The 25,672-nt window shown below is 43.8% G+C and overlaps 4 protein-coding genes across 4 annotated transcripts in view; 1 reads left to right on the top strand and 3 right to left on the bottom strand.

The window, feature by feature from the left end:
* LOC120428101 (uncharacterized) overlaps window positions 1–25,672 on the top strand; it is a 581,627-nt gene that overhangs the window by 228,236 nt on the left and 327,719 nt on the right. The gene's annotated exons all lie outside the window — the stretch shown is intronic.
* Window positions 1,544–6,291, bottom strand: LOC120428177 (CLIP domain-containing serine protease HP8-like). The gene is made up of 4 exons (XM_039593158.2): window positions 6,010–6,291; window positions 5,572–5,956; window positions 5,322–5,509; window positions 1,544–5,255 (listed from the first exon to the last, which is right to left on the bottom strand). Exons 1-4 carry the CDS (start codon window positions 6,056–6,058, stop codon window positions 4,843–4,845), a joined length of 1,035 nt encoding a protein of 344 aa, XP_039449092.1. The 5' UTR covers window positions 6,059–6,291; the 3' UTR covers window positions 1,544–4,842.
* LOC120427835 (trifunctional purine biosynthetic protein adenosine-3) lies at window positions 8,490–13,885 on the bottom strand. Its single transcript, XM_039592759.2, has 7 exons — window positions 13,185–13,885; window positions 12,815–13,062; window positions 12,363–12,757; window positions 11,917–12,171; window positions 11,638–11,860; window positions 11,307–11,454; window positions 8,490–11,251 (listed from the first exon to the last, which is right to left on the bottom strand). Exons 1-7 carry the CDS (start codon window positions 13,359–13,361, stop codon window positions 8,582–8,584), a joined length of 4,116 nt encoding a protein of 1,371 aa, XP_039448693.1. The 5' UTR covers window positions 13,362–13,885; the 3' UTR covers window positions 8,490–8,581.
* LOC120428384 (dual specificity protein kinase splA) lies at window positions 18,333–25,311 on the bottom strand. Its single transcript, XM_039593385.2, has 3 exons — window positions 25,027–25,311; window positions 19,402–19,769; window positions 18,333–19,336 (listed from the first exon to the last, which is right to left on the bottom strand). The coding sequence occupies exons 1-3, from the start codon at window positions 25,102–25,104 to the stop codon at window positions 18,802–18,804; spliced, it is 981 nt and encodes a 326-aa protein (XP_039449319.1). The 5' UTR covers window positions 25,105–25,311; the 3' UTR covers window positions 18,333–18,801.

The following is a 25,672-nucleotide window of genomic DNA, read 5'->3' as shown; positions in this document are numbered from 1 at the left end:
TGTTTACGTCGTAAGAAAAAAGTGTTCCGAATTTGTGGATTTCAAGTAAAAATGTACAGCCGGTCTATACATCAATCTAAAGATCGCAAGAAAAAGCTTTCACATGAAGGAAAAAGCAAATCATTATGTTCAATTATCGATTTTCCATGATTTTGTGAACATTGGTCGATCTGTAAGCTGTTCCGAATATGAGGGATGACTGTATCCAAAGTCCCATACAAACCTTCGGATAATTGAACTTCGGATAATCGAGTCTGGACTGTAATTGGGTCCTGAAGTTAAGCTTAAATTTGTGATATTAGGGGAGTTTGGGGTAATATGGACAGTGGGGGTAATTTGGACACCCCTTTAAAAATCACGTTTTCTTCGGATATAAAGTGAAAACGGCAATTTAAGTGATAAGGCTAGTACTAGTAATGGCCTAGGAGTATGGACAAACCAAAAAAGTTGGAATAGGTTAAGTAGTTTTAGTATGATATGTAAAAGTTTCCAAAGGCCGGTTGGCACTGCCTTAAATTCTAATATTTGAAGGTTAGGAAATAAGGTTTTGCAGGAGTTATATGGCAAAAAAGTGGACATTTTTTGTTTAAGGGGGATGCTTGGACGATGCCTGAGATACGTACGTATAAAAATTGTGCATTTTATCCATTTTTATCATCAAAAATCGCAATTTATGATAAAATATGCTATGGGGGTAATTTGGACATGGCTTGTGGGGTAATTTGGACATACCTGAAAGTCTACCTGTCAGGCAACAAAAAAGTAACTTGGTTGGATGAGTTTTTAAAGGGATTTAGGTAAATTTAGAGGGATTAATAAGTCAAACAATCAAAAAAAACTTTCACAAATCCCTATTTTTTAATTAAGATAATTTTATTCCAATATTCGAATTGATGAAAATCTGATTACTCTACATTTGGCGTTCAACAAGACTCTAATGTTGATTGCTTTTAATTAATTTCTTTGACATTTCTAATTTCTATGCTGGTTTACAATAATATTTAAATTTGAAGGGCTAAAGAATGTAAAATTAAAAGAAAATATGATATTTTCAGGCTAATAAATTCTATATAAAGATTGATTTATATAAACATAAACGATACCTTAATCACTAAAAACAAGTATAGTGTGCCTGATCCAGAATCAATGTTTAAATCATTTCATTATTAATGATTAAATTATGTATACTACACTGAACTATTTGTTATCTTCCTATTGAATTATAGTTCTATCACAAAATCATTACTTAAACCTTTGATGAAATATTATGAGAAACACTTCAAAATATAAAGCAATTACAAAACCAGGTTGAAGGATAAAAAACATGCTCAAAAAATCAAATGTTAAACTTATTCTTCAACATGTGTCCAAATTACCCCACAAAAGGTGTTCATATTACCCCACAAGGTATGTCCATATTACCCCACAAAGCATGTCCAAATTACCCCAAAAGGCATGTCCAAATTACCCCATAGGGGTGTTCATATTACCCCCACACAAAAATGTGGGGGTAATTTGGACACCTTTAAACTTTTGCGATAAAAATGGGTTTTTCATCAAAATTTATCGAAATGAATGACATTTTTCCATCAAATATGGTCTCTATTATCCTCTGGTGTCATCCACATTCCTTTAAAATATCCATACAGCCCGTAACAGAGCAATTTCCTTAGGGTGTCCAAATTACCCCACACTCCCCTATTGTTCACAACGATAAAGCTTATTTTTCTAGGTTGACCTTTGAACGACCGCAAAGTATTTAAAATGGATGTTTAATTCCATTCCTTCTTGGCAGAAAAGCTCCTACTTGATAGCTTGTTCCAACGGGACCATAGTTGATCAATCGAAAAAAAATTGTCTTGTCTTGTGCATAAAAATGAAAAAAAAAAGTTATCAGAAATGGTTTTTAATCGTGTTTCTTACCGTTCTTCATAAAAATTGACAAAGAGCTTTACTACCCAATTTATAACATTTAATCAACAGCATACCCGAAAAAGCTGTTTGTTCGGAAAAATTGAGAAAGAAAATAAAAATGCAAAAAGGCTTTGGCGAAAATGATGAATAGGGGTTATGAAAATTTGGGAAAATTTAAATTTAAATAAACGGAAATTGGCGTAAGTGTCGGGGAAATGGCATTCGGAGGAATGGCCGATTAGGGGAAATGGCAATCGGGGATATAGCCGATTAGGGGAAATGATATTCAGGGAAATGGCATTCGGGGATGTGGCTGATTAGGCAAAGTGGTATTCGGGGATGTGGCCAATTAGGGGAAATGATTTTCGGGGAAATGGCATTCGGGGATGTGGCTGATTAGGCAAAGAGGTATTCGAGGATGTGGCCAAATAGGGGAAATGGCATTCGGGGAAATGAGCTAGACCCCTCTGTGATCTATTTGTATGTTTGTATGTTGTTGTTAATATCCACTTCATTTCAAGTCAAAATAAGTAGGTATTAGGGTGGTCCAAATCCGGACTTTTTTGGGACTACCCCCTGAAATCAAAGATTGACCCATCACTAGGCTAAATTCCAAATTTGAGCTAATTCTGACCACGGGAACCCCTCCCTCCAATCGCTTAAAGTTTGTATGGGAAAAATCGTCAAAATGTATGGAGAAAAGCAACTGTTTTACTTTTTTACCTGTGGAAGGCGCCATAGTTATCCGATTCTTACCATTTCTCAAATGTAGAACCTTCATTAAATTTAGAACAACTTTCCCGAAGACACTATATTTTTAAGATTTTTCTCGCGAAGTTATTAGCGCCCAAAACTGACCCTTTTTGCGCGGCCAGCTGTAAGGGGCTACCTAACAACGATGTTTATTTCCAATTCGTACACGCACGTGCTCTCTCTCAGGTTCAAACTCTCTCACGAGCTTGCTCGCCTGCCTGCCTGCCTGTTTGCCTACAAGCGCGCGTTGTTTCTCTGCTTGGACTTTTGTCGTCGTCGTCGTCGTTTTCGTTTGTCAACCGCTGCGCTGCGTTTCTGGCATGTTTATTATAATTTTCAACCTAAATAGCAGGATTGTTTTGAGATATATTTGGCATATAAATTCTTAAATTATGTCAAAAATAAATAAAACTGCGCTGAAAAAAAAGTTTAAAGAAAAGACAGCTTAGGCTCAATTAAAAAAATACAGCAAATGTCATGAGAACAGGGTTTGTTTGTTTTTCCAAGCATTACACGCAGTTTTTCGTATATGCTAATGAAACATGATAATGATTCAATTATTTAAAAAAAAATCTTCAGGTAATACAAATGTTGTTCGTTTAGGTAGTTTGCTTTAACAAAAATATACTTTAGTACAAATCAGAACAAATCAAGGCAATTTTACAATTATTGCTGCAAATTTTCATTCATACTCTCTAAAATTATTTTTTTATTCTTCCTGGAAATTTCTTTCTGTGTTCTTAGACCACCTGCAACAAATATTGCAACTGTTTACAATTTTTTGTCAGTTTACCTTTAAATTTTTCGATTCAGGAAACATCTCTTTCTGCACAATCGTTAACTACCTTCAGATCTTGCAGTTGCGGCCTTCCTTTAAGGTACTCATTTGGATTCAGTTAAAAAAAAAAAAATCTAAAGAAAATTCCTTCCTTTTTATCTAAAAAAAACTGCATGGTATTTCTTGTAACAAAAGCAGATAAATTAAAATCCAAAACGTTTGCAATTAGGTTTGGATCAGAACCAAGGTTGAAAAAAATCACTTCGAGCGAATAACGATTGCCTGATGAAAGGTCCTCTGAGTATGCGATTCATGGATGAACTAATTCATCAAATTTGTATTCTCTCTCACACGCTCTTATAATATGATATCTATTGTTGATCACATATTACATTAAATTTTATATCTCAAAACAAACCTGGTATTTTAGTTCAAAATTTTAATAAACATGCAGGAACACAGCGCAGCGGACGGCAAACGAAAACGACGACGACGACGACAAAAGTCCAAGCAGAGAAACAACGCGCGCTTATAGGCAAACAGGCAGGCAGGCAGGCGAGCAAGCTCGTGAGAGAGTTTGAACCTGAGAGAGAGCACGTGCGTGTACGAATTGGAAATAAACATCCTTGTTAGGTAGCCCCTTACAGCTGGCCGCGCAAAAAGGGTCAGTTTTGGGCGCTAATAACTTCGCGGGAAAAAAATCCTAAAAATATGGTGTCTTCGGGACAGTTGTTCTAAATTTAATGAAGGATCTACTTTTGAGAAATGGTAAGAATCGGATAATTATGGCGCCTTCCACAGGTAAAAAAGTAAAACAGTTGCTTTTCTCCATACATTTTGACGATTTTTCCCATACAAACTTTAAACGATTGGAGGGAGGGGTTCCCGTGGTCAGAATGAGCTCAAATTTGGAATTTAGCCTAGTGATGGGTCAATCATTGATTTCAGGGGGTAGGCCCAAAAAAGTCCGGATTTGGACCACCCTAGTAGGTATGCAGTCACAATTTTTTGCGACTTCAAAACAAAGGCTAAAGTTTATATCCAAAAATGTGAAAAAATATGAAAATAGCAAACATATCTACAAAAGATAGTTATTGGAGAATAGAATAGACCTAACACTGCCACCAAGCCGAACCAGCGTTTAAAACTGAAAGGCTCGTTAATAAAGACAACTAACTAACTAACCTAAAACTACCAATAAAACCCAACAAGAAAAATAAAATCAAAAATGAATGAAAACAAGAGAAGTATAGTTTTCCGTAACACAAAAGTTGCTCAGAGTTACCTAAGATTATACGGGAAAATAAAAATCCTCGAAAAAAGCCACTGGACCAATGTTACGGAACTCCGATGATAAGCGATAAAAATAATAATTATTTCTCTTACTAATCAGTCATTCATTCCAAAACATTCTGGAAGATCCACTTCATATAGTACACAACATTGGTGTACACCCCGGGCTCGTCCTGCACGCCACAGCTCTTCAGCCCGTACGAAACCACCCCGTACTGGATATACCGCGAGGATTGGTTCGAGATGATCTGCAGCGGCCCTCCCGAGTCACCGGCACAATTGTCAATCTGGTCAACTCCGCCGGCACAAATTTGGCTCTGATCTAGCCGCAGCGTCGCATCCAGACCTCGCAACTTAATGCCACAGTCTTCGAGGCTTACCGGGGGGACCCGCGCATAGCGGAGCACATCGAAGGACGTCCCATTTTCGGTCAGACCCCAGCCGGACACTACAAGGAAGGAGGAATCCACGATGCGCTGCTCGGGGGATCCATTTGGGAGGCAGATCGGGATGACACCTGGGGGGTTGAAAGGGGGTTGGTTAGTTTATTTGGTCTCTGCTTTGTATACTCGTTGGTACTCACTGTCTCCAAGAACTGCGGGACGTTCCAGTCGTAGCAACGCGATATCGTTCTTCTTTGAGCGACCCGGATGTCGAATGATCTGCTCCACGTTGATGTCCTGCGGTGCAGGAGCACAGTCCGGCTCGCCGTCAACCACGTTGCAGTCAATTGGCTGGGTTATGTCGTTTTCCCCTACCCTAACGGAGATGCTGGAAGAAGGAGTGGAGTTGATGATAAGTCCTTGAAGCGCCCCAAGAGAGTCGTTACTCACATTTTGGATTCCTCCGAGTTGACGCAGTGACCTGCCGTCAGGACGTATCGGGCACTGACCAGCGTGCCACCGCACACGAACCTTTCCGTCCGGCTGTACAGCAGCACCATCCACGGGAACTCGAACACGTTCGCCACGGTTCCCTTGGCTACTATCCGATCGTCGGTCTTTATGCCGCACCTTCGAGAGTTCAACGGCGAAGGACAACAGACGCTGAGCACCGGAGTCCGGTTGATCATTTCATTGTTGCACAGATTACTTTTGGCCAGCTTCTGGACGTCTTGAGGCCAATTTCGGAACGGAAGACTGCTGTAACCTTGGTACGTGGGGCAGTCTTGAATGGATACACAAATTTCGTTGAAGGTACATGACTTGAAGCTGATTTCTAAAAAAAAAATCAATTCAAAGAACTCAAACACACAAAAACAGAATACTCACGAGAGGCTACCAGCTTGACGAAAATACTTAAAAGTACAAGGAATTTCATTGTAACAAGCACCGCTTACAGGTTATGGTCTTCACCGGACGGATTCTGAAACGGTTCCCTTTTTATAATGACTTCTTATATAACAGCTATCGCCCAAGATTCGTCAAAGATGTGTCAACGTCAAGAGCTGTAATGCATTTACCACATGAGGGGGAATCTTGCGATTGGTGGGAATTTTGCGGGATTGGCTCACACTAGAGATCCTTAAGTAAGAGTAAAGATCCTTCAATTCCTTAAGGATCTCTTGTCACGAAGGAGGCTTTTTAGAGAAAATACTTCTTTTTTAAATTTTCTCGTGCGCGAAGTCGCTAACTTATGACAATGACGTCGTTCCGACGTCGGAACTTGGCCAATTTTCGATAGGTCCATTAACAACCCCCAAAAACACCTATCCGCTTTCTACCCCCAATGCGTCTTGCACAGACAACCTGGGGTAGCTTATGGTTGACCTACGGAGCCCGAGGAATTATGCCGTAAGTGGTTCGTGTAGTCTCACACACCTCTCTTCGCGGCCAGGTCCGAAATTACCGAACTGAACAATTTTCGAGAAAAATCACTTTAAAATTCCTATAAATTGAAAACGGTAGATTTTATATATTAAAAAATAATTATCTAAAATGTTTTTGAAAGTTGTTTAATAATTTTTCAGATCTTTTCCAAACAATCAAATAAAAAAATACTCCGGTATCATTTTTTTTTGTGTAACTATTTCTCGAGAAAAGTTCTAAGGCTGGTACAAATATTTTTAAAAGTTTTTGTCACCCCCCCCCCCCCCCCCCCCCTTTCAAAATTGGCCCGAAAAATCAGGGGGCAAAAAAAATATTTTTACAATAAACTTCAAAATTTCAATGAAAATTCAAGGGCAACTAGCTGAAATCAAATTAAAATACATTCTCCTGCGTTTAAAATCGTTTTTAGCATGTTTGGGTATGGCTTGTTATTTAAATTTTTATATTTTTTTATTTTTTTGCCCCTCCCCCTTGACCTCGACCAGGGCCGAGGGACAAAAACTTTTTTAAATATTTGCCTCGGGCTAATCATAAGCCCGACTTTGTCGAAGGAAATATACATAGAAAAGTCGATTTATTAACGTAAAAAATTACTAAGACATTTAAAAAAAAAAAAAAAATGCATGGAGAAACCAATTTTAGAAACCGGCTTCGTTGGACATAATGAATCAATAGACAATAGGGTCCTAAAGCCATTTGTAAATTTTTGAGTTCAACGGTGGTAAAAAACACACGATTAAAAACCATTTCTGATCATTTTTTTTTTAAATTTTAACGGTGCACATCAACCAGAGCTTTTGCACGCAGATTTTTGTTACAGATATTTTAGTATCTTCAAAACTACGGGAACTATCGATTTAATTTTTTATTCATCCCCTAAGCTATACTATTTCCATAAAGGTTTACAACAAAAAATTTCGATTTTTATAGTCAAATTATTCCAGGATTGGGTCCGTAAGTTCAACTTCCTTGGTTGCTGTGTATCCTTAATGCAAAAAAAAATATAAGACAACATTCTTTTGATTGACCAACTATGGTCCCCTTGAAATGAGCTGTCAAGTTGGACCTTTTCTGTCAAGAAGGGCCGCGAAATTATTAATTTTTACTTGATTTAAAAACAAAGGGTCATTGTACTCAGAAAAATAAGCTTCATTTTAGGACCTAGTTTAGGAACCAATTTAAAAGATTACAAAATTCAAGAAAAGTTGGAAAAAATCTGGTGCAAAATTTGAAAATAGCGCCTAAACATTTTGACAGCTAGAACTATTTGTCAAATTCCGAGACAATTGATGATTCCTGCACCAAAATATCAGAAGGTATACCGACCGTCACTATAGCTTGTGAGTAATCTTCTTATATCTCATGATTGCTAGCATGAGCATTCTTTTTCAATCACCCCTACTCTTTTCATCGTTCACGAATACTCGCCCAAGATTCTTTGTATTTTTTTTAAAGAAAGAACGCGAGAGAGGGATTGGGAACCGACCACGTATTACGTCTCGTTAAACTGCCTTGGCGAAATTTGTTTTGTGGCAGCTTCTGCGGCTACATTCTGTTGAGGGAGAATGATTAAGAATGCGGGAATGAGAGAGAGAAAAATAGGGAGGATTGTGTAAACATGAGATAGAGACCGGCATTATTTCGTTATTGACATTCTGCGACGGAAAGAAGGGCAGTGAAAGTTTAGAGAGGAGATTTCGGTTGTGATAATTGTAGTTGCTGCGAACTGAACGTTTGATATTTTTACAACCCTGACAACAGGTTACTATTTAACAAAACTTGCATTGTACTGTCTTGGTTGTGTTGCTCCAGAAATGTCCTTGGTTCTAACAAGTGAAAAACTGCTTATCTGCCCTCTGACATGGTGGGCGCCGTTAATGGCACAAGGTACTACATACCGACAAAGAAAACAAATACACATCTTTACATGATAAAGTCACTATGTTCGTAAAGTATTTTATTAGCATCATAATTCATACTTTGTCATAAAGGTTACCTCCAAATATCGTCCCCTCTAATGCCACAACACCTTCCCATCCGCTCCGAGACTAACCAACCCGTTCGCCACCAGTCGAAGCGCCCTCGGGAAGGTCGCATGCTCCGCCCGATGGATTCTCTCCGTTAGCGTTTCTTCCGTGTCGTTCGCCAGTATGGGCACACTTTCCTGCAAAATGATCGCCCCCGTATCGACGCCTTCGTCCACGTAGTGCACCGTACAGCCCGACTCGGTATCGCCGGCTTCGAGGGCCTGCCGCGGGGCGTGAACTCCCTTGTGCTTCGGGAGCAGTGCCGGGTGGATGTTGATCAGGCGTCCCTTCCAGCGGCGGACGAATCCCTCGGAGAGAATTCGCATGAAGCCTGCCAGGCAGATCAGGTCGATCTGCTGCCGTTCCAGCTCGTCGGACATGGCCGCGTCAAACTGCTCACGGGTGGGGAATTCTTTGTGCAGAATCACTTTGGAGCGGATCCCGGCGTTGGTCGCACGCTCCAGACCGTACACGCCGTTCTTGTTGGACAGGACGAACACAATCTCGCCGCGAATGCCGAACGCGGTACTCCGGGTGGCGTCGATCAGCGCCTGCAGGTTCGATCCGGAGCCGGAAATGAGCACGGCGATGCGCTTCTTGGGGAGGGAGCAAGTCAGTTGGGACTTTGCTAGGGTTGCTGGGAAGTTGAGTACATTGACTCGCGGAGCTTTTGGTGCGTGCTTGACGACACTTCCGATTAGGGTTGCTCCGGCGGAACGAAGTTCTCCGAGTACGGTTTGTGCATTCTGCTTAGCGACGATCAGCGTCATCCCGAGGCCACAGTTGAACGTCCGCAGCATTTCCTGTTCGGCAATGTTGCCAGCTTTGGAGAGCCATCCAAAGATTGGACTGACGTGGAAGTTCTGGGCGTCAATCTCAACACCGAGCCCGTTGGGAAGTATTCTTGGAATGTTCTCCGTTAGACCACCACCGGTGATGTGGGCCAACGCCTTGATCAGGTTCTGCTTTAGCAACGGCAGTACATCTTTGACGTAGATCTTCGTCGGTTCCAGCAATTCCTGACCAAAAGTCTTCCCAGTCGCACTGAAAGGCGCCGCGTCGCCGTACGTAACTCCAGCATGTTCCAGCACCTTGTGCACCAAGCTGAAACCGTTGCTGTGAACGCCGGACGACGGAAGTCCAATCACTACATCCCCCTCAACGACTGTACTTGTTCGTGGGAGCATTTCATCGTGTTCCACAACTCCGAGCGAGAATCCGGCCAGGTCGTAACTTCCCCGCGCGTACATTCCCGGCATTTCCGCGGTTTCACCTCCCACCAGTGCGCTTCCACTCTGCGAGCAACCGTTGGCGATCCCAGACACCACATCCGCGGCCACGTCCACGTTCAGATGACCGCAGGCGTAGTAATCCAGGAAGCTCAGCGGATCTGCCCCATTGCACAGGATGTCGTTGACGCACATCGCTACCAGGTCGATTCCGATCGTTCCGTGGGCGTTGATTTGCTGGGCGATCTTCAGCTTGGTTCCAACGCCGTCGGTTCCCAGCACGAGTACGGGATCCTTGTACGATCCCGCTTCCTTCAGTCGGAACAGACCCCCGAATCCGCCCAGCCCTCCGATGCAGCCCTTTCGGGTTGTCGCCTTTGCGAGAGGTTTGATTTTCGCTACCAAGTCGTCACCGGCCGTTATGTCTACGCCACTGTCCTTGTACGAGATCGAGGCTTTGGATCTGAAGGACTCGAAGGGCGCCGATGCTTTTGTAATAGCTGCGGTAAAGTTGTTAACAACGACCTGCGGACTTGTGGTGGTTTTCCGCTTCGTTACGCGTCCGATTTGGCATCCTCCGTGGGCTTTCAGCGATTCCCAGGACTTGTCTCCTGCCGGAACGATCAAAACCATCCCGATACCACAGTTGAAGGTTCGTAGCATTTCCGAGTCGGGGACGTTACCGGCGGCTGCAAGCCATCCAAAGACGGGTAAAATCTGGAAGCTGCTTGCGTTGATCTCCACCGAGAGATTCTTCGGTAGAACTCGTGGAATGTTCTCTACCAAGCCACCTCCCGTTATGTGAGCTAACGCCTTTACGTGACCCTTCCGAAGAACCGGTAGTACCGACTGGATGTAGAGGTTCGTCGGCGTTAGCAGTTCCATCCCGAAGCTGTAGCCAAGCTCGCTGAACGGAGCAACGTCGGTCAGTTTCTGTCCGTGAACCTCCAGAATCTTGTTGACCAAGCTGAACCCGTTGCTGTGAACTCCACTGGAAGGCAGCCCGATGACCAGATCCCCCTCCGCTATGTCATCGATCCTCGGCAGTATCGCGTCATGTTCCACAACTCCTACGCAGTAACCCGCCAGATCGTACTTGCCGGCTTTGTACATCGACGGCATCTCGGCGGTCTCCCCACCAAGCAGGGCACACTTGGACTCCCGACAACCCTCCGAGATACCCTTGACGATCATGGCGGCCGTCGGGACGTCCAGCCTGCCGCAGGCAATGTAGTCCAGGAACGCCAGCGGTTCAGCTCCGGCACACAGCACATCGTTCACGCACATTGCCACCAGATCGATCCCGATCGAGTCCCAGTGGTTGACAGCTTCGGCGATCTTGAGCTTGGTGCCGACTCCGTCGGTTCCCTGCACCAGCACCGGATCCTGGTAGCGGACGTTTTTCCCGGCGGCGTTCGTATAAGTAACCTGAAAGTAGAACGAGTTAATCAGTGATCACGTTACTGATTCGAGGATCACCTACATCATTCAAGCGAAACAGCCCTCCGAATCCACCGAGTCCTCCAAGCACTCCAGACCGGTTGGTTCCCCTGGCCAGCGGTTTGATACGCTGCACCAAGGCATCGCCGGCGTCAATGTCCACTCCACTGGCCTTGTACGACAGGTTTACGCTGTTTGGGGCAGAGAGAAAAGATCAAAATGTGACTTTCCAGTCGATCGCGGGTCAGATCAATGAGCGATTCCGGATTTTGGGGGTTGTCAAACGCATTGTTTATTGGAACTTTGTTCACGAGCCGATCACATGTGTGGAGTTGGTGTGTTTGGTTAATACAAGAATGATCTTATGGTATTACTGTTTGAAAGCCTTCTGGGCGATGTCGGTACGATGCTGGGATCCGTCAAACTTTACGTCGGAGCAGGCTGCCGTGGCGAGGGCAGCCGCCGTACGGAGATTCGGCTGCAGCACCACGTTGATGAGGACGCGACCTCCGTTGGTCACGAACTCACCGGCGGCGTTCTTGGCGACTCCACTGTGGAATACCAGGTGATCTTGTCGCTTGGCGACCGTCTCAAGACCTGCAAAGTTTAGAGTTACTAACAGATCACCTCAACTCGCTCCACACATTACAAACCATTGATGACGCAACCCTTGGTCGAAGTTTCCGGGTAACCCTTGCTGGCCATCACCACCCCGACAGCGCTAGTTCCCTCGCGGAACCGCAGCTGCACGCCGTCCAGCTTGTCGTCGCAGGTAGCGTCCATAACCTCAAACAGATCGCTCTCCAGCAGCGGCAGAATGACCTGCGTTTCCGGATCGCCGAAGCGGCAGTTGAACTCGAGGGTCTTCGGTCCGCTGGGGGTCAGCATCATTCCCGCGTACAGGACGCCTGTTGTGATTACGAAAAAGGGAAAGAAGGAGCTTATCAGTGCAGGGAAAACGAGAGTTTACTCGAGACGATATTGGCAACAGTGACGCTTGTTTACGATCGATCGAATTCAATACTTGACCCCGAGACCTCGACGCGGCTCGATCAACAGCCCTTATCTCTACGTCGCTGTACTACACACAGTTACTGACCGTTGTATTTGATGCCTTCCTTGCGCAGTCCGTCGACGGCTCGCTGCAGAACCTCGCGGATAACAACCTCCAGCTGTTGGGGCTTGATGATCGGACACGGACAGTACGCGCCCATTCCGCCGGTGTTTGGGCCGCGATCCTCGTTCTGAAGCCGCTTGTGATCCTGAGCTGGAAGCATCACCCGAACGGTCTTGGAGTCTACAAAAGCCAGCACGGACACCTCTTCACCGGAGAGCTTCTCCTCGACCACGACCACGTCACCAGCGGAGCCGAATTTCTTGTCCCCGAGGATCTCGTCGACCGCAGCACAAGCCTGCGCCTCGTTCTCAGCCACGATCACCCCCTTGCCAGCGGCAAGACCGCTGGCCTTCACTACCAGGGCTTCATACGAGGCACTGTAAAGAAACAATCGTTAGAAGATCGCACCCTTACGATCACGCAACGCTACCAACCTGTTGATGAACGCCTTAGCTTCCTCTGCTTTGGTGAAGCTCGAGTAACGGGCCGTCGGGATACCATGCCGGTGCATAAAGTCCTTGGACCAGTTCTTGTCCGCCTCGATCTGGGCACCCTTTCGACCAGGCCCGAAACACTTGATACCGGCCGCCTGCAGTGCATCGCCAAGACCTTCGGCCAACGGATCTTCCGGCCCCACCGCTACAAGGTGGATCGCGTTGCTCTTGCACCAACTCACTATGGCCTGCGTTGACGAAAAACAGAACAAACTTCAAGCGTATTACTACCGGCAGCGATAATCATCGCCCAGCTCAGCAATAAAAGCACGATCGCGTACTCGATCGCTCAAACCCTATTCATACTAACATCAAAGTTCTTCACGCTGACATCGCCGACCAGGGTAACCTTGTCCAGCTGCTGGATGCCCGGACTGCCGGGCAGCGCAAACACAGTTCCCACCTTGGGACTCTTGGCCAACTTCCAGCAGATGGCGTGTTCGCGACCTCCGCCCCCAATCACCAGGACGTTCTTCACAGCACTCATGTCTACGACTAGTCTGTCTGCTTCGGCTATGGCACTACTGATTGACTGCGATTAGATCACAATAGTTTTCTTCCTTTCGTAATGACACCACACACAACTGGAGTTCCGAACTACCGCGTGTGCGCACGTCTCGAGCGATTGATTCCAAGTGAGTCGAGTGGAGCGAGTGATCGGGGACTACATTCGCCGAAGAAGATGATGCTGTTTGCGGAGGACCAGAAGAGTCGAGAGATTAAAGGCACCGAGATCTCCCGCTTTCTCACTGCTAGAAGAAGAGCGCGCGCCAGATGAAGAGTCTCCCCCCGAAACACGTTTTAATACATTGTTGATCTCCCCGCGTCGTCGTTGGCTATTGAAGCGGTTTCTTCATCGTTGAACGTACACCAGTGCAGCAGTGGTTGTAGGTAGTCACTTATCATGTTGCTTCCAGCTATGATGGGTTGGAAGTGTTTGTGATACTGTGATTGCCGGTAGATGTTGTAGTTGTAAAGGACTGCATGCATTCGAACGAAGGGGATGGGGTTCTTATAGGAAAAACGAGGAAATATTTCTCAATTCATGTACCAACAAAATATGGTTTTAATTGAAATGGCCATGGTTAATTATAAAAATATATAATAAGCATTTTCCAATTACAGACGTAAAAATTAAGTAGGTATAATTAATTGCTGAAATACATTACACATTAACTTAACAGCGTATAGTAATCCTGAGCGGAACATTAGCGTAGAGATTTTGTGCTTCAGGATAAGCCAGCTTAACGGAATCGCGTCAAAAAGATGTGATTCATATTAAGACTTTCGGTCCCGCCTAAACAATCCTAGTCAAACGGCTTCAGTAAGTGTGGAAGGCTACAGTTATTGGATTATTGGATGTCCTGGGTCATTCAAGAACTCTGAAGTTAATTACTGTGGGTCTAACGCCGTAACAAGCAAGAGGTCAGCAGTTTGACCTTCGGCATGGAGGATGGATATTCCAGCTTCTTATTAGCAGTCCCCTTCCATTTGACCGCGTCCCAGTGTTTCTTTCCAGAGTTGGAAGCGAACTGGCTCCCCATGTTGACTGCAAATGCTAGATCCGGCCGTGTCACTTGAGCTGATACCGTCCGCCAACCGCTTAAGTTTCTGCAAACTCCCAACGTTCAAATGGCCGAGAAGCTTGTGCCAAAGCTCCAACTTGCTCACCAGAAACGATCTCTTTGGTCCCTCCAATCGATACAGCCCATCGTTCTCGACGCCAGTGATCACCATATCACCGTCCATCGACCAGACTTCACATCGGTTCGCCGTGAAGACCACCTTGTTGCCGCAAATGGCACTTACCAACAAGTTCGTTGCAAGGTCTGGGATCTTCAGCACCTCGCCTTCACGTGAGTTCAGGACAACGGAACCCTTCGCAACGGCCATCATGTTGCTGTTGTTAGCTGTTCCAACTTTGTGGTTTATCGGTACCTCATCCGTAAACTTTTGCTTCGACCTAGCCATATGAGTGGTGGCAAAATACCACTCCTTGGACATCACGTCACCCACAGCACAGATACAGCACAGCCACTGGGGTTTCCGTCCCTTCGTGGTCACTTTTTTCGGACAATTCGCAGCAAAATGTCCAACCTTCCAATTCTTCGGTTTCTTCGATCCTCCTGCCTTGGAGACAAGTTGAATCTGGCCGAACTGTGCGATGCTCCATCCACACTAGGGTGACAAAAAAAATGAAAATTTTGGAAAATCGGCTCGATTCTTTAGGTTATAATAAGTAACTGTGAAAATTTTGAGTGAAATCGGTGAAGGGATAAGGGTGGCATTTTATCGTTGAAGTTTGTATGAAAAAATCCCATTTTTTTTATTCAATTCAATTCAATTCGGTTTTATTGGTGAATAATCAAGATACAATAAGTTCTTTTGAGGTACATAACAGAGTTTTGGAGTTCCTTACAGCTGTGTGTTATATCACAACCCATGTTGGAACAGTTATTGTTTGTAAATAAAGGTGTCACCAAGAGTAAGAAAAAAAAATATAAAAAAAACTTACTAAAATTGCAAGGGAAAGGGGATAGAAATAGAGAAAGCATAAAACTAGATCACAGTTTTTCATCCTTTATAAATGTGCTTGATCATCAGCTCCCCAAGGGCCAGGAATTGATCCGCCTTGTTACGGCAGGTCCGAAACCGCGTCATCATCTCCCCTGCGAGAGCAAAGAACTCTTGCAGGGTAAAGAGATCTTCCCCGGTAACTTCTTGCTGGGCCATTATTTTTTTTTAAGAAGTGCCAAAATTTCAAAATTTTACCAAAAGGTGGCGTTAAATGTGTCGAATCATTGTCAAGTGTGAGATTCTTATGTTAAATTATGACAAACAACACTGGAGTTTTTTTGAAAAGGTCCAATAAACAAAATTTTCAATTTTTGCTTTTTGGGTGTTTTAAGAACCGCCTTAAGTCAGGGGTATTCAAAAACACCCAAATAGCAAAAAAAGAAAATTTGGTTTATAGGACCTTTTCAAAAAAAACTCCAGAACTTTGTCCAAGACCGCAAAATGATCCGAGTAAACCCTGCCGAGTTAAGCTGTATATGGTGTGGTTCTGCGCACACGCAGAAAAATAAGGCATATTTGAATGAACAAAACTTTTTCTTGATTTGAAAATAATGATTTTTGTTGAATCAACGCTAAACGTCAAAGCAGCTTTTTCAAAACAACAAAAGACTTTTGTGGAATTGAGAAAATCACTTTGTTTCAAAACAAAATCGGCGTTGATTATATTCAACAAAAAATAAATTTTGTTGATTCAAACCTCGTACAGGCTGATTCTACAAAACATTTTTCTGCGTGCATAATTGTCCCATATTCAAAAAAGTGCAACTGAGAAAAACGCGATTGAAAATTTTCGACCGTTTTTTGTGTTTCTACGCATAATTCATAATTATCCCTATTCACCCCATATGTCCCTGATCGCCCCAGTTAGCAGTTTATTACTCTTAATTGTAATCCTCTTGCTATACAATAGGTAAACAAGACACAATACTTCGTAAAACTGATAATTTCGTGAAAGAAAATACTTGGTGGGACAATTATGCGTAAAGTACAACGAAGAGACAAACAGACTTGGTGTTGTTTTTTATGAGTTTCCGAACAAAGTACTAGATTGTATGTGTTTTTCGAAAAGTAAACGTCAAACTAAACCTAAAAATTGCAAAAAGCCAGAATCGACCAAAAATTTCATGGGACAATTATGCGTAGAACGGCAGTATGCACTTCGGAAGGAACCGCAGAACTGGCGTTCTCCAGCCCTTCCTAAGCTTCCGCGGCAGTTGCCGCGTCGGCCACATGACTGTAGTTGTATGACTCCAGACTTAAACAGATCGCCGACAACGCGCGCAGCGGTTACCTGAATTACATTCTACCGAAGCTGCTGCAAGGACTATACGTTCAACCAGACGGTGGAGATCTCCAAGAAAATCTTTGGGCACAAAACCACGGTTTTTCGCAAGCGATTCCAGTGTCTACAGATATCGAAAGGTACATCATTAACCGAGCGTACGAAGATTGCGTGACATTTTTCAGCGGTTTGAAGGAATCTAAGTCACCACATCACACGATCCAAGGTATCCTTGGTCAGCCGAGTCAGTTGGTCCGGAACACCGTTCTCGTGCATGATTTGCCATAGCTGTTCGCGGTCGATTGTATCGTACGTTGCCTTGAAATCAATGAAGATGATGTGGGCACGTTGTTCGCACGGCATTTCTCGAGGATCTGCCGGAGCGAGAAAATTTGGTCCGTGGTGGCCCGAGCGCCAGTAAACCCCGCCTAGATAGAGGACCACTAACCTCCGTGTGTACGGTGTCAGCAGACGGCAGAGGATCTGAGAGAGGATTTTATAGGCCGCGTTGATAAGCGTGATGCCGCGGTATTTGCCGCAGTCCAGTTTATCGTTTTTTTTTTGTAGATGGGACACACGACACCATCAATCAATTCTTCTGGTAGTTTCTCCTCCTAGATCTTAGAACTAATCAAATGCATCGGGTAACCGATCTTTACCGGCGGTCCTGTTGTTCTTCAGCTTCCTGATCTCCTTCTTCACCGTCTCCAGATCAGGTGCCGGGAAATGTTGGTTAGCAGCGGGCGGTCTATGTTGGGCTTCAAGGCCGTCTCCATGCGCTACATAGCCATTGAGGTGCTCGTTTAAGAACTGCTGCTACCTTTCCAACACCTAGCCTTTGTCCATGAGAAGGTTTCCCCGTGCTCACCCGACAAGTGTAGGCACATAGCCTTTGCGGGTCCGGTTAACCTTCTCGTAGAACTTTCGCGTCTCGTTCTGCCGGAACAGCTGCTCCATTTCGGCGCGATCACGTTCTTCCAGCTGTTGCTTATTAAGCTTGAAGACCGTACGTTGCTGTTTCAGCACAGAGAATGACTCCTCGAGTGGGCAATGTACGTTGAAGATGTGACAGTTGAAGAAACGGTCTTTAATCCTCAACCTACACATCCGGTCGTTGATCGGCTCCCAATCTATCACACAACTCAGCATCTTGCCCAACACATTGAAGCCGGTTCCCAGGTTGTTTTCGGCTTCGCCGCTCTGGTATATGGTGAGCTCCAAAGCTTCGTCCTCCCACGCCTTCGCTCCCTTCCAGCACATATCCTGCAGTGCTACAACATTGAGCGTACTCATACCCATCGAAACGTAGCGATCTGCAGTTCCATGTTCCGAGTTTCCAATCGGTGTCCTTTTCGTGCCTAGGGCTATGCGGTTTGTTCCGGATCCTCATTCCTTCTTGATTGTTCGTAAGCTTAAAATAATCGAGTGTGGACTGTATTTAAAAAAGGTCAAGCTTTTTTTCATATTTCCACAATAACTTATCTATTACACTATTACGGATTTGGAAACTAAATTTCAAAAGTTGATAAAAAAAATCTTCGTTATAGTATACCTACTGCCTTGAGGTGGAAACATTCGGATTTCAGTGACAACATAAAAGCAATATTGTTTGATTTATAGAGTATTTTTCAATTTGGAAACAACTATTTCTGGTACATACAGATTGTATAGTAAAGTCCTAAGTGGTTGGTTCACTTTTTCCTTCGCACCATGCTCTTAGTATAATTATTTAAAATATTGTTTTATTTTGTTTTATCATACACTTAGATAAAAAGAATTGATTATTGTGGTTGCAAAAAGGGTTGTACGCACAGTGACATGGTTCATGTAGATTTTTCAGATTTTTTGTTGACCTTCGGCGGCGGCGAAGCCGTTTTTCGCGTCGAGTCTTTTGAAATAATTTAAATTGTATTCCTCCCCAGAAAAAAATAAAGTACAAATTAAGCAGCGTGTGTGTGTGTGTCTATCCGAAAATAATAATAATGAAAAACATTTTGAAGCGAAATCGTAAATTCCATCCTAAGGTTTTGTTAGCGTTCTTTTATTGCGTGTGTTTTCAGCAAGCTAGCTACCGCCGTATGGTGAACCCGTGCGAACCGTCGGGGCCGGCCGGTAATCTAAGAACATTGTTGTTACTACTGTGTCCACTGTTGGTGCCACCGCCGCCACCACTCGCTGCCCCTCCGGGATAACCGTGTCCTCCTCCCATGTGATGGAATCCAGCCGAGGGCTGTTGGTGCTGGTGTTGGTGCGGGATCATCCCGTAAGGCGACATCTGCTTCTGGTGGTGCTGAAAGTGGTACGCACCCGGGTGGGGAGGAGTCTGTTGCTGCTGGTAGGTCATCGCTAGCGGCGGAGGTTGCGGCGGGGGCGGTTGATTCCGTCCGCCGGATGAATGTGGTGAGTAGAAGGGATGTTGGTTCTGTTGTTGCTGCTGCTGGAGTTGGTAGTTTGCTGACGATGGCGATGCTGTTGACGGGGCCGCCTGTCGGAACGAGTTTTGCTGCGGAGTTCGGGAACTGCTCGCGTTGTTGTTTGCGCTGCTGCTGCTGCTATTGTTACCTATTCGATGCCCGTTGGTGTTTGGACTGGGTTTCTTCGGTCTGAAAACGAAACACTCGCTTAACATCTCGCCCAAAAACGATAACCGAAACCCAAAAATACTAACTGCTCGACCTGCTTCTGCTGCTGTTCCTCCTCGTCGTGAGCTGACCCCAGTATCCGGAGCCGGGCCTCCGCGTACTCCTGTTTGCGCTGGTCCAGGGATTTGATTTGCGTTTTGGGCTTCTGGTCGGCGGCCGCCTTCTCCTCCTGGGCCTTGGACTGTGGCCGGCGGAGGATCTGCATCTGCGGCCGCTGCAGAATCATTCGTGGACGGAGTTCCTCCTCGAGCATCGCCGGTAAACTGTTGGCACCAGCAGCCGAGCGTCCACTCGCCTCCGACGGTTCGTCGTCGTCGTCGTCTGGTGACGGAACTTTGCCCAGTTTGGCCGGGTCGTCGTCGTCGTTTGTGAGTCTGCTCAGGCGGGAAGCCAGCTGGAAAGATAAGATGAGACGATGTAGTGTTTAATAGTGAGTAAAAGTGCCTGAAATTTGTGAAAATGCAACAAAACCCTGAACGTTTAGTATTGTTGCCCCCTTTTTTACTCTCCTATAGAATAAAAAATGTGCTGTTGTTTGAAAATTCGTGCTCAAACAAAGTTCCATTACCTATAACGAATCATCTTTGCGATTAACTTCACGCAGTAGGCCTGGCCGTATTAACGTTCGTGATGTTTCAATGGCGCACTACAAATCGTATAGACTATTCAATAGGACAATACTGTAGATTTTCGCAATTTTCAGTGTAAGAACGGGCCTTGACCTATCTTATGCACTAGGTTCCCGACGAACACGCACTGCCCTCGCACCTACATCTCACCCTTGCTCTGAGTCAGTACGAGCAACACGCTAGAACACGCTTTGAGTGCTCGTGCCAGGCATGCACACCTTCTTTTACGGTTACGCATTTAAACTCGTTTCGGGGGCAGTACTTTGTTTTGGGTTTGATCTAAGTATAAGAGCCCAACAATTTATAGTGTGCCTTTAAAATTTCATTTAAGCATAAACTGTTTAAATTAAAAAACTAATTATTATTTAACTGTTTATTGCTTCCTCCTGAAATCTTTCCTAAGGTCGTGTTTACCTGTTTCTATTTCTTTTGTCGCGGTGTTTCGTTACAATTTTTTGAACCTAAGCATGTTATAAAAAAGTTTACCAAAAGTACAGTAGTAATATTTGTGTTTATCCTTTAATCATTCCACAAATTGAGTAAGGGCTCGAACCATAAAAAGGGAAAAGGGTGAAGATTGAAAACAATTGACTATAAAAGAGGAAATTCTTTATAAAGAATTAATAGTAAAAGAATGATAACTGTATGTCAAAGAATAAAAAGTAGAAGCTTGATGTTACTACAGTAGTATATGTAGAAACATGCAATAGTTGATAAATAGAGATAACAAACAACTTTTCCAAAGATACCAAATAGATCAGAAAACCTTTTCTCAAGAATTTCATACATTAACCACAGACAAACAGACGTGACACTCGAGTGCCGAACCATCGTCCTCCAAAAATCGGGCCTAAAACGGTTATTTCAAATGCAGCTTAGCTTCGGCATCCACTCACCCGTCGCTAATGGCGCTGCTGTCGTGACCAGGCCCGTGATACTGACGTAGCTTGCTGAAGCCGCCACCAAATGTTTGTTGGCGCTGTTTCGGGAATAACATTTCAGAGGGTCACAAATCAAAATATAATAAGTCTTATTTAATTTTTTGGAAAATAATCCTGTGGCTGCTCATATTGATTCTTTTCATTAAAATAAACTATAAATGCCGCCACCAACAATATATGTTTAGCATCAGGTCTCAGGCAAAGCTTCCCAGCAGGTGTCTTTTTCAAATCCTCTGAAATGTCTTCCGCAAATTCTTATTTGGCCAATGAACTTACAGATCATCATAATGTTAATTTAAATCTGCAATTTGAGGCGGTTGGACTCAACCATGTTGTTGGGAAACCTTAAGAGCGAGTCCACGAACAGGGCATAGCCTAGGGCATAGCCCATTGTTAGGGACGTTATGGGGCTCACGTTGTGGGGCTTTACAAAAAAGCATGTTTTTGAGTCAAACAAACCAACTTCTATGGTACCCCGTGGTTTGAATGTGTTGGTAAATTTTCGACAAGAAAGCCAAAACAGCTGTTTTTAGACATAAAAGTTCAAATTTAGAAACTAATTTTGTAGTTTTGTGTCTATTCCTACTGAAACAAATTAAAAAATATTCAAATACAAGTTCTTCCCGGCAAACTTCGTCCTGCCATTTTTAAGTTTCCTGACGTTTCTTGCTTGTTTGCTAATTTAGCCTCCTGTGATCAAAATTTTATTTTACGCAGCTTTTCCCATACAATCTGCAGATTTTCCGAAATCGGTTCCAGAGTGGCCAAAGTTGTAACTTTTTGGCGTAAGAACCTTCCTTGGGCTTATACGAACCCAACGCAACAAAAAGCACCTCGAACCGACGCTCCGTATTGAACTGATTCGCGTTCGAACAAAACCGTCGAAATTTTTTATATATATAGATTGTGCAAAAACATTGCTAAAATCACTTCTCAATTCACCCCATGTGTCTCGATTTGCCCCGGATAATGGTACACATTTAATTTCATTTTAACTAACGAAACAAAAATAAAGAAAAAAAATATTTCGTCTTTTCGATTTTGCGCCCTTTTCGTCATGTTACTCCCCATAATTTTGACACTAGACACCAAAACTTTGGTACTTTTTAGGCTTCAGTGACATTGTATGCAGATGACAGCCGAAGCATCCCCGTGGTCGTGACAGCTCGCCCGCCTTTTCTCAGTATGCGTAATGTGTTTTTATTTTGGCAAAGTTGAGCCTTAGCACGTGCGAGGCAGCAAATGAAAACAAATCTTTTGATGGGATTCTGGAGAGCTTCGGAGAACCAGGAGACAGGCTTACAGAATTGCGGGAAAGATTGGGACAGTATCGGCTGAGCCCAGATGATCGGATGACTAGCGAGGACGTACCTTTTGCCCCAATAATAAACCGGTGATGCAAAACATCACATCAGAAACTAATGTGACCACCATGTCGATATGGCCTGCTCAACTGGTGTCGGTCCACCGAGAACAAAGTCAGGAATTACGTGTTTGGAGAACTGTTGCGGCATTCCCGCGTGTGTCACAGCAAAGCCGTGCTTGGGCATTTTCCGCTTATTGCCAATATTCTTTGCTCTTCCAGGTTGAGCAGATGATCGCGGAAAGCTGCGACATTGTTCTGGTGGCTGCCGGAGATCACAATGTCCGATGCTTCTCACCGCTCTCCAAGAAGATTGCAATGGTAAAATCTTGTATGGAAGCCTCCTCCCGGTGCTCCGCGACCTTGGCGGTTGTGGATTTAGCTGAGATTCAATATTTTGTGGCCTTTCTAGCAATATTGTGCGTACGATAAGGGCAAACTAGTTTTGAAACAATTTGGTCAGGATTTGTCTTCCCAGATGCTGCTGGTTGATCAAAAACAAAAACATCATTTCGATGGTGGCATTTGCTAGCACGTGGCTTGATTGTCTCACACATACAGTGACAGGTGCATGACAGTACGGTTCTACGTATTGGTATGTTTAGGCCGTGTTTCGGCTGTTGCTCACCAGACAGCGCTGGCGTCACCGTGATTTTATGGATTTGTTAAGGACGATGGATTTTGAAAATAATTTGTATGGAGAGTCTCGTCTGTTTGTCTGTGCTATAAACTTACCAGCAACAGCACCGTCTCGAGTAAGCACGCAAATGTATGCCATTTACTACCAAAAAGATCAAATTTAATGAACTTTTGATCATAATTTCTATTTTGCGAGACCATTTCTCATCATTTTGGTGGCACACACATTCACACGCAAGATCAGAGGTTAACTGCTTAACGAAAGTCGCCATCAATATCTTTTTAATTGCGCTAACGCTTTCAAAGCGCTTAAGATATAAAATTGCTTCCAACTACCGGCAACATGTTCTTTTGCACATAAGTTAGTCACTCACTTGAAAAATAATCCCGAAAAATGTAAATAATTAGCAAGCACCATAAAAAAAAACAAACGCGCTAAGACTTTTGACGTTTCAATTTTGAACACCCATTCCAATCGAAGGCTGAAGAAAACCGAGCGAGAAGCGAAGGCAAATAAAGAACAAAGGGTGGCCACCAACACCACCAGCAGCGCTTGTGGTGTTGCCAGGAAACTTTCTCTATAAATGCTACTTTTCGTGAGTGTTCGCTCAAAATTTCATCAATTTTGGCAGCACGAAGCAGACCCAAACGAGCGTTGGAAGAAAAAAAGAACTAAGCTGAAAATAGAAAAATGGGCGTGGCCCAATGCACTCGACCGAATAGAATGCATTTTTGAAATATTTTTTTTAAATGCTTGTAAAAGGAATAGCATAACTTTTAATAAAAGTGAAAATAAACAGAAATGTTCACAAAAAGTTGCTCTACTCGTTGGTGTTCTTGGTTTTAGTGAATTTCAAGGAACAATCCAGATTATCCAGCAACATTCAAACACGACCGCTTATTAGGCTTAAAATGGGCATATTTCCCCTAATGGTTTTATATTTTGAAATTGATGTACACATTTTGTTGGTCTGAGTCTGTTGTTATAACGGTTATAACCAAAACCATCTAGAAAAATCAAAATATTATGCTACAACATGGTTAAAACAGCTGTCTCGCCCAATGTCTCCCGATTTGCTCCAGTTGATGGTAATGATGCAAAATAACTTCTTTTGACATAGGGAAAAAGTGAATTTTTCCCATGACCCATGAAGAGTATCAAAGCTGGTTTACAAAGCGGATTAAGTGGCAACTTAATGTTAACATGTTAAGGTTAAAATTAATATTCCATAGGTCCAAAGGTGTCGATATAAGGTCCAGCATGTGATTATACACTACCGTCCTTTCAACTAGGCAATCGAATCCAGAAGGGAAACGATCACATCAGTTATGTTGGTCCGAGCCGGGATTTGAAACCCGATCTACCGCTTACAAGGCGGAAGCGTTACCACTAGGCTACGTGCCATCCAGATCAGAAGAATAAAATTGAAAAATCGCGAAATTGTAAGAAGTATGGCTTTTTCTAGTACATGGCCCCAAACCATGATTTAACGGAATTTGTTTCAAATAGAAGACTTACTTATTATCCGCGCTCCACCAAACCGAAGTGCGCATCTCTTCTGTTGCGCGAAAAATCTGTTGCGCCGTACAAAAATTGAGTGGTTTGTCGTAAGCGTGTACATCAGCCTGTGGCGCAACAGGCTTTGACAGGTTGCGCTCGTATTTTGATTTTTGTCTGCCTTCACAATAGTAAAGGAAAACTTTAATAATTGTTAAAAAAAAAACGTGAAAATAAGCAAAAATAAATAATTGGAAATTGTAGACCTATGAAGAAAAATTAAAACAAGATACACGCAAATTAAAAACTCATTAGTTAGCCTATATGTACGAACCCTATAGAGCACTTTTGTTCAAACAATTTTTTGAAAGAGAGTTTTTTCGTAGATCGTACACTGGACTTGAAAGGGTCAACACTTAAAACGAGGGTGCATGGTGGAACAAGGTCGCTCCATCAACACCTGAGAAAGTGTCCACAATATCGCACGCCCCAACGAATCTTAGCACCTCCGTCGAAAGCAGCCACATCCCGCCTTGTTACTGCTCGCTGCAGATTCCCAACATTGCGCCACATTCCCTTACCTGTTCCTCGTCGATTTCTTCCCAGCTGTCGTCAACTTGATCTTGTCCTGCTGATGGTGCTGCTGCTTTGCTGGCCATTTTGTCCACGATCCGCACACCCAAAACCGTCCTCCGCGCCAAACTGCACAATTTGGAGCTGCCCGCTACCGAATGGGCCCGACCGAACGACGACGGAACGTAGCTGGAACCGTTTTCCGAAACGGGTTTTACGGGAAATTTGACGACGAAAAAATTTCCAAAATTACACACCGAGAGAGAAAAAGAGGTAATCCAAAGTGACAGGGAGCAGCTGTCATTGGGGTTCAGGGCTGGTGTTAAATTAAAACTGTCAAGCAAAGGGGGTTGGTCGTTTGTGCCGACAGGATTCTGGTTACAGAGTTACCGACACTTGGTTTATTGTTCAATAGGGTCATAAAGCTATGTATGTAATTGGGTACTAAAGCCCTATGTAAATTTTTATGTACAACGGTAAAAACACCATTAAAAACCATTTCTGATCACTTTTTTACATTTTAATGCAATTTTTTTGTTTGACAAGACAACATTTTTTCGATGGATCAACTATGGTCCCCTTGCAACGAGCTGTCAAGTAGGAGCTTTTCTGTCAAGAAGGACCGCGAGGTTAATTTTTCAAAATTGATTTAAA

Source organism: Culex pipiens, chromosome 2 (genome assembly GCF_016801865.2).
Source record: "Culex pipiens pallens isolate TS chromosome 2, TS_CPP_V2, whole genome shotgun sequence".
NCBI classification, from domain to species: Eukaryota; Metazoa; Arthropoda; class Insecta; order Diptera; family Culicidae; genus Culex; species Culex pipiens.
The sequence above is the reverse complement of the archived record's forward strand: the minus strand, read 5'-3'. Positions and strand labels throughout refer to the sequence as shown.